This window comes from Anneissia japonica, unplaced genomic scaffold, assembly GCF_011630105.1.
Source record: "Anneissia japonica isolate Jap-2015-1 unplaced genomic scaffold, ASM1163010v1 scaffold287791_len150076_cov109, whole genome shotgun sequence".
Taxonomy (NCBI): domain Eukaryota; kingdom Metazoa; phylum Echinodermata; class Crinoidea; order Comatulida; family Comatulidae; genus Anneissia; species Anneissia japonica.
In genome coordinates this window covers 116,748-125,090 of record NW_022734805.1, presented here as the reverse complement: position 1 = coordinate 125,090, position 8,343 = coordinate 116,748, and the positions used below count along the sequence as shown (strand labels likewise).

General features: G+C 31.3%; 1 protein-coding gene across 1 annotated transcript in view; it reads right to left on the bottom strand.

The window, feature by feature from the left end:
- LOC117116502 overlaps positions 1-7,202 on the bottom strand; it is a 21,521-nt gene extending 14,319 nt beyond the window's left edge. The window contains exons 1-8 of the mRNA XM_033260563.1: positions 7,176-7,202; positions 6,418-6,528; positions 5,585-5,695; positions 3,679-3,792; positions 2,438-2,540; positions 1,654-1,819; positions 779-879; positions 367-686 (exon numbers count right to left, since the gene is read on the bottom strand). Of these exons, the coding sequence (XP_033116454.1) occupies positions 367-686; positions 779-879; positions 1,654-1,819; positions 2,438-2,540; positions 3,679-3,792; positions 5,585-5,695; positions 6,418-6,528; positions 7,176-7,202 (1,053 nt within the window). The remainder of the gene's footprint in view (positions 1-366; positions 687-778; positions 880-1,653; positions 1,820-2,437; positions 2,541-3,678; positions 3,793-5,584; positions 5,696-6,417; positions 6,529-7,175) is intronic.
- Positions 7,203-8,343: the final 1,141 nt, after the last annotated feature.

The following is an 8,343-nucleotide window of genomic DNA, read 5'->3' as shown; positions in this document are numbered from 1 at the left end:
TTCAATTTTAACTTTGTTATTTTCTTTATTTTGCCATTATTATTCTTCTTTTAATTTTTTTTTAGTCAATTTGATTTTATTTTAAATTTTATTTATATAATATGTATATATATTGTAATGATTTCTTTTCCTTTGTTACTTGGTTTTTAATATTATTTTATCATTTTAATTTCTTTGTTAACCATTTATGTTTCCTTTGTTACTTGTGTTATGTATTGAGGGTCCCTAATGATCAGCTCCAGCTGGATGGACCACCCTCGTAAAATATTGTTGAAATAAAATAAAATAAAAATAAATTAGTTGCACATTTTATAGTTAAGTTTGTTTCATGATGTGTGAAAAACACACAGCCTCGTGTTGACTTACCTCTAGTGTGGAAGATGGTTTTCCTTTTCTCCTTTTTTTGGAGAATGGAGAGAACACATGCCTAATTAATTTCTGGGTTCTCGTTGTTTTAGGCATGTGTGCTGGTGCTGGTAGAGATGCTGGTGGAGGTGCTGGTTCTGGTGCTGGTTGAGGTGCCGGTTCTGGTGCTGGTAGAGGTGAAGGTTCTGGTTGAAGTGCTGGTTCTAGTGCTGGTTGAGGTGTTGATTCAACTCCCTCTGTTTGATTACCTTTCAGTTTTAATTTCTCAGCAACTCTACCTTCTAATTCATTATCATATATCAGCTTAATCCGTTCACACTCTATAAAGATTTAAAATAACAGTGAAATTCATCAAAGCTCAAGTCATAACAAATAACAAAAGGATTTAAAGTTATATTGTTTCTTGTCTTACCGTCCATGTCCTCAGTTTCTTTCCACTTACAACCAACATCAGTAGTTTGGAAAGCAGTAGTCAAAACGATTCCATCGGTTGATGGTTCTGCTTCATTAAATCTGTGGAAATAACAGTCTAACACAATTTAGCATTACAAATTGTGTATGTGGGTCGAGTCGAGTGGCCGAGCGGTAAGGCAGGGGCGCTGCTAGCTACAGCCTTTAACATCGGCGCTGGTTCCAGCCGCTCCTCGTTTATGGTTCGGTTGGTAGAACCAAGTCTTCTTGGATAAGGACTTAAAATGGAGGTCCAGTGTATACATCTGGCTCGTGTGCACTTCAAAAAACCCATTGCATCTTTTGGAGGAGTAGGGGGTTACCCTGATGTTATGGTTCAATTCAGCCCCTGTCGTTGTGGAATGATGTGAACATTTATCTACCAAGAAGCGCATCTTCACGGCTGCTAGGTAGTCACGGACCACGCCAATTTGCAATTCAGCACAATGACGCTGCAAGTTATGGGTTATTCTCCTACCTTTACGTTAAAGTGGATATTGTAGTATAAGTGCAATGGCGGATTTTGAGGAGGGCATTGCAAGTATCTTCGTATGAATTATAGATTTCATATAAATTTGCAATTGATTGATTTATTGATGATTGGGCTGTGGCTTACATGGAGGAGTAGAGGTATGACTAATGAAAATTTGTACATTTTGAAACAATAATTGTTTTCATCCAGGTCCAGAGAATAACCCACTTCTGTGGCCATCATAATGTATTGTAATATATATAAAAAGAACATAAAATACAATTAACATTTAAGAGTATTAGAAAAGAAGTGTAATATGGCAACATTTATACCAAAATACATTGACAGATACTTCAGAAACTTACGGTTTTTCAAGCAGAGTGTTTACCAAACACGTTTTTCCAACGCCCTCCTTTCCAGTCACCATTAATCGTGCGTGGTTTACTGTGATTTTCCCATCTTCCAACTCCTCATTAAAAACCTTCAGAGCTGCTTCTCCTCTAGCCATAATTACTTCTGGGACTGCAATCCCTAATATACATAGGCAAGAAGATAATTTTGCTCATCAATTATCAACAAAGTATAGAGAAATTTTCAAATATGTTGGTTAAGTACAAATAAAATTCTTTTTAAAAAATAAAAAATAATAAAGAAAACACAATCATATGGAAAATGCTTCATTATTCTAAAAATAAAAATAGTTGTTTATAACTAAAATTGAAAAAAATATAATTAGATATTGTGAAATAATTTGAAAACATGACTTGCTTACTAATATTATCATAAAATAATATCATCCCCATCATCACTGTCATCATCACCATAACCATAGCCACAGCCACCATCATCATCATCAATATTTTATAAAATTAATATTACAACATTTGGAAGAAAGCAAATAATGGTATTAGTATAATTTTCCAGTGCAACAAAACTTCGGTGATATAAAATAACAAAGCAGGTACATGGGATTGATGATGACCCACAAGGAGTAAACATCTGTGATGTACAATGAGCTTCATTGCAAGACATTATTTACAGCGGATAATAATAAATTATTATCCAATTAATATAAGCAGGAAATAAAATTACATTGACCTACAGGTAATAAACAATAACATGAATAATTAAATTGTATTAACTGCTCACCTTGCAGAAGTTGCAAGACTTCTTCCTTGTGTTTTTCTCTATTTGTAGAATCATACTCCTCACATTCATTCTGTATATAGAGGTCACGTGGCGTCTCATTGTCCTGTAAAAATAATAACACATAAAACTTAAAACAAATCAATATCAATCATTTTACTTTAAAAAATACTTCATAGAAAGTATCACGCAAAAATAATCACAAGAATTATTCTAAAAGAAATATTATATGTACATATCAGTATGGCAATTTTCTTTTATATCTTGCAAAGATTCAATCATAAGTATTGATTATAAGACAATCGCTTGTTGTGCTAATATTACTGTACCGGTGGTCTTCAGAATCTTTGTCAATCAATCAAGCAGCAACAACAGAGCTATTTAAATAACTCAAGCAAGGATAGATCTGGGATGGGGAGAAGTGAATAGGATGGATAACATTTCCCACAAAAATACATAGGCCTAGACTAGAGCAATCCCTTTATACCAAGTAATAGAAACAAAGTTAAAAGACGATATAAAATAGAACCATTTAACATTAGAAAAATTAGCAAATTAAATGGATTAATATACCCTGGCCTAGTAGATGGTAGGCCTAGCCTAGGATCTGTCTCTTATACACATCTAGATGTGTATAAGAGACAATCATTAACAGACCTCAGAATGTGGAAAGTTCTGGGGTTGAGGCCTCCATGAACAACCTGTATACACTACCTAGCCATCCTCCATTCTTTAATCCTACATCAGCCACTGCTCAAGCTGTAAGCAAATTTTTTATTGAATTGGTCTTATTTTTATCTTCCACATCACCAATGGAACTGAAATACCTTCATTTAATAAAATATTTAAGATTCAAGATTGCTTTATTATCATTAACCAAACATGTGATGAAATAAATTCTTTTTGCCTGCTGCATACAATGAAAGACATGGACAAACAGTAAAAGCCAGTTCAATTATTGATAAACATTGAAAACAATAAACGGATACAATATTATTATTGGAAGCATCATCATCATAAAATTATTAAAACACTCAAAATTTATGTATTAATATAAATTATTAGTATTTTATTAATATTACTATGTTTATACTGTAGGGATATCTCCAAAATACAATTTACACAAACATATTTAAACATATTTCTTCTTTAATAGCAGCAATTACTGTATGTGACCATACATATTCATACAAATTTGAATGACATTATTTACTCCCCTATATATCTTGTATACAGTATTTTACCTCATTCTTTATATTTACATCAGCCCCGGCATCCAAAAGAAGTCTTGCAATATTAAGGTAATCTCTGAATTTATGTTTGGCTTTTAACAGGTTGTGAAGTGGAGTCTCTTTATACTGTAACACATTGGAAACAAAGAGAGTGAATCAATAAATGACAGCTCATATGATCATATTAATCAATATTCAAAGGAAATCCACTCTTATTCTTAAATTTTAAACATTAATAATATAAAATACTAGTGCACAATAATACAATTAAACTGAATGAGTTGGTAGCAATACAAACAAAGTAATTTTTTTCTGCTTAAATCTCTCTCGCCCGGTTCATCACTTTTAAGGATGTAACCTCGGGAGAAGTATTTATTATTTTTTTATTCAGTAATTACTTTAATTTTTTTTATTTGTATCATGCTATGCAAATTGCAATATTTTTTGTATGAATATATTTCATATGAATTGAAATAAAAGTGATTTAACATCAACATTCAATGACTATAAATCAACATAATTAAGAGAAATTGTGATACAAATATTGTAAAATAGTAATTTAAGCAATCATATTTGGTGGGGTATGCAGGTCATTAGTACCTTTGTGAATATGTCCCTACCAGCGATGTATAGGCCTACTTCAGTAGGGTGGGGTATGCTGGTCATAAGGCACTATTGGAGTGATGTTGGAAAATATATTAGTACATTGAAGCGCTTAGAGGCTTTCTTATTATTATTATTATTGTCACTTGTTTTCTGTCATGATTTATTTCTGTCATGTGATTATGTTGTGTGGATGACCCACTGGCAATATGAAAGAAATTATATTGAATTGAATTAAATTGAATCTAGCAGAAATCATCAAAGAGACGTGGCAGTGCCAGGGTTGGTAGGGTGTGTAGAAAAAAAAGGAGTTTGGATGGGCAAGTAATTAAATTTATGTGAAGTCTTATAGTCATATCCAGGGCCACTCAGTGAGGAGTATGGGTTCTTGTCTGGCAGTGGGGGGGGGGGGGCTGTCAAGGTTTACTGAGATGGAAGGTTGGATCATGAAATAATAATAATAATAATAATACAGTAATAATAATAATAATAATAATAATAATAATAACAATAATAATAATATTAAATAATAATAATAATAATATTAAATAATAATATATATTTAACCATGGAAACTTAAAAATTGAACAGTAAAATTTAAATACAAAATATTAATGCTGTACTTCACTAATTCCATGGACACAACATGGAGAATACGAAAAAGACAACATAAAATAGAACCATTGTTAACATTAGAAAAATTAGCAAATTAAATGGATTAATATACCCTGCCCTAGTAGACGGTGGCCTAGCCTAGGATAGCATTGTATCTTAATGCTAAACAAACATTTAGGCCTAGGCCTATAGACTTAATAGGAGGCTACTACTACTATTACTAATGCTATGCCTATAATAATAGTAATGTACATCATTCATAAGACATAGGCCGCTCGACTCCACCAGCCAGGCCTTGCATTTCACACCAGCCTTCTATAGACAAGTGTCACCGTCAGACAGGCCTTAATCAAGTGCCAAGGTCTGTGACCTAAATAACACGTAAAAGTTTCAAATAATGTGTCTGGGTCTAGCCTAGCTCAGTTTTGCGCTGCTGCCAATTGTATTTTGTCCTTTTGGCGTTCCATACAGTTGGGCATCGAATTGGCTCCACAAAAAAAAAAAAAAAACCCTGTCGAAGTATCAAAAACTAAAACCATATGAGGCCTATATTTCACGAAAAATGTAAATTAGTATTGTTTATTGTTATAAGTCTTGTCTATTAACAATGATAGTGAAATTGTGATAAATGCTTGTGATGATGGATTAATAAATTTGAAGATGGTGAATTAATAAATAATGTGTTGTTTCCTATACGTACCTTGTCTTGCAAATTGACATTGCGTGCAGAAATCGTCAGAGATTTTCTCATTTCCTGTGCATAGCCGAGTTTTGCAATGTGATGTAGAATACAATCACGACGACCGTAGATCTACACAATGAACAAGGAATACGAAAACAGAGAATACAACACATCATCACTTTAAAAAAATATGTTTTAGGTAATTTAATTTTATGGAGTATCTAATTAAATTTGCAATTATTGAATTCAGTGCTCAATACAGATCAAAACAAGATCAAACACGATTGTGAAATTTTCATGTAAAGCTGATTTTCAGCAAACTATAAACCAATTTTTTTACATTCATTTTGCTGTATCACACAACATGGACGTTCTATGTTTTGTACATGTTAAAAATCATTATTTAAAAAAACAAACAATTAGGTATTGTATTTTTTATGGAAAATATAATTAAAAGTATAATTATTCAATCCAGTGTTCAATGTGGACCAAAACAACACCAAACATGAATGGAAATTTTTTATGTAAACCTGATTTCCAGCAATTTTAGAAGTTTTCTTTGGCCCATGATGAACTGCTGCCACTCAGCCAAGCAATGTAAAGAAATGTTATTTTTACACGTTAACGATGCGGAAATTTAAACAATAAATGATCAATATTAATCGTAAAATACAATAAAATATCATATTTATATTGTTGATAAATGATTAAAATATGTTTTAAGTGTAATAAATTGTTGTTGTTAGGTAAGAATTGATGTAGAGTGGTGTATGGTATGTTGTGTATAGATGCTGTGTTGTTATATTTTGTGTGTTGATGTCGTAATTGTAATGATACATAATTCTACTCACCCAGTTGTCCACGAAGTCCACTGCTTCTGTCGTCGCTGATTTCAAACTCTCATCGACGACATCACGTGGTGCTCTGTAGTACACAATCTGATATAACGGGCGGCGGCTGCCCTACGAAAACAACAAAATACGATGATAACAAAACACATTCAACTAATCACACATACACAAAATATCACATATAAACACAACTTAATCACATCATAATTACATTAAATAATCACAATCGATTAAATATTCAAATATTATTACAAATTAACTAACAATTTAAAGCTAAATCGTTTAAAATCGTAAATTTTAGCATTTATTTCTCTGAACGCTTTCCCTATTCTTTTGCATTGAAAATTTTTTAGTTCATTTAGGGTTTTGTTCAGATCATAATTTTTTATGAATTTTGTATTTTAACACTCTAGATATATTTCTTTTGTATAAAGGTTTGAAAAGAATACAGACAATGATATGTTTTATCCACTAGTTAACATTTTTCTTTATCATTAGGCCTATGCTGACTTCAGAGAAAATTCCCTATTCTTTATCATTAGATACATAAAATCTGTTATCCCATTTGTTCGGAATCATATTTTTTTTGAAAAGCTATATTTTTAAGATCATATTTGACTTTCTTTTGATTAGAGTTTTAAAAGTAATCCAACACATATATGTTTTAACGACTAATTAACGATTTTACCAAGCTTTCAACCTATGCTATTTTCAGACAAAATCTGCCTATTCTTTATCATTGGATAAGGCCGGCCTACCATGGGCACGTCTCTGTTCGGAATCATAATTTTTTCGAAATATTATATTTTAAACCTCGTAACTGCCTTTCTTTTGATTAGAGTTTTATAACAAATACAAATACTTATATATTATATTGATTAATTTAAAAAAATTTCAAAGCATCTTATACAAACTTCAGACAAATTGTGTCTATTCTTTATCATTAGATACGTATTCATAATTTTGTTTAGAATAACAATTTGTTTTGTATATGATACTTTATTTTTTGAATTAAAAACTCAAAAAGTGTTTAAACTAGAATACAATAACATAGAATAATTATTTCGTTATCAATTACATGGTACAGTCTACAATGTAACGGAGTTACTATACAGTATCATGTAAATATTGTGCAGTTGTTACTACGTCAACAAAAACATCAAAACTCTAGAGGGCGCCAGACTAGTATTTTTGGTTATCAGATGATCGTCGTTCGTCTTTACTGTGAAACCGAACCAATAGCTAGTAATTTAATGCAGGCTTATTTTATTTTTGTATGTTTCTTTACTCATGTATGTACCATGCATTTTGTATGAGTGCTACTGTATCAAAGTGGATCCAATAATTGATTGATTGATTGATTAATTGATTGATTGATTGATTGATTGATTGATTGATTGATTGATTGATTTGATTTTTGACTTTCGTTGCTTAATGATACTTGGTAGCATCTATAATTTACACAATATTGCACATTATATGTGGTTAGATCTAGTAATTGGTATATTGTAATGCATTAACACAAGATGCCATGGAAAACAGGTTTTAAAATAAAATAGGTACTCTTGCATACTCTTTGTTTCTCGTTGTTTAATTCATATTTTTTATTACAACATTACAAAACATATATAAAGTCATTTTACAGGAGGACTATTCTACGAAAGCCTATTAGGCCACTGAAATATAAATTTTTATGTCGTAATTACGACTTATTATGTCGGAATTTCGACATACGTATGTCGTAATTACGACTTATTATGTCGAAATTTCGACATAATATGTCGAAATAACGACATACGTATGTCGAAATTTCGACTTATTATGTCGTAGTTTCGACATACGTAAATCGTAATTACGAGTTATTGTAGAAATTTCGACATATTATGTCAAAATTTAAACATAATAAGTCGTAATTACGACATAAAA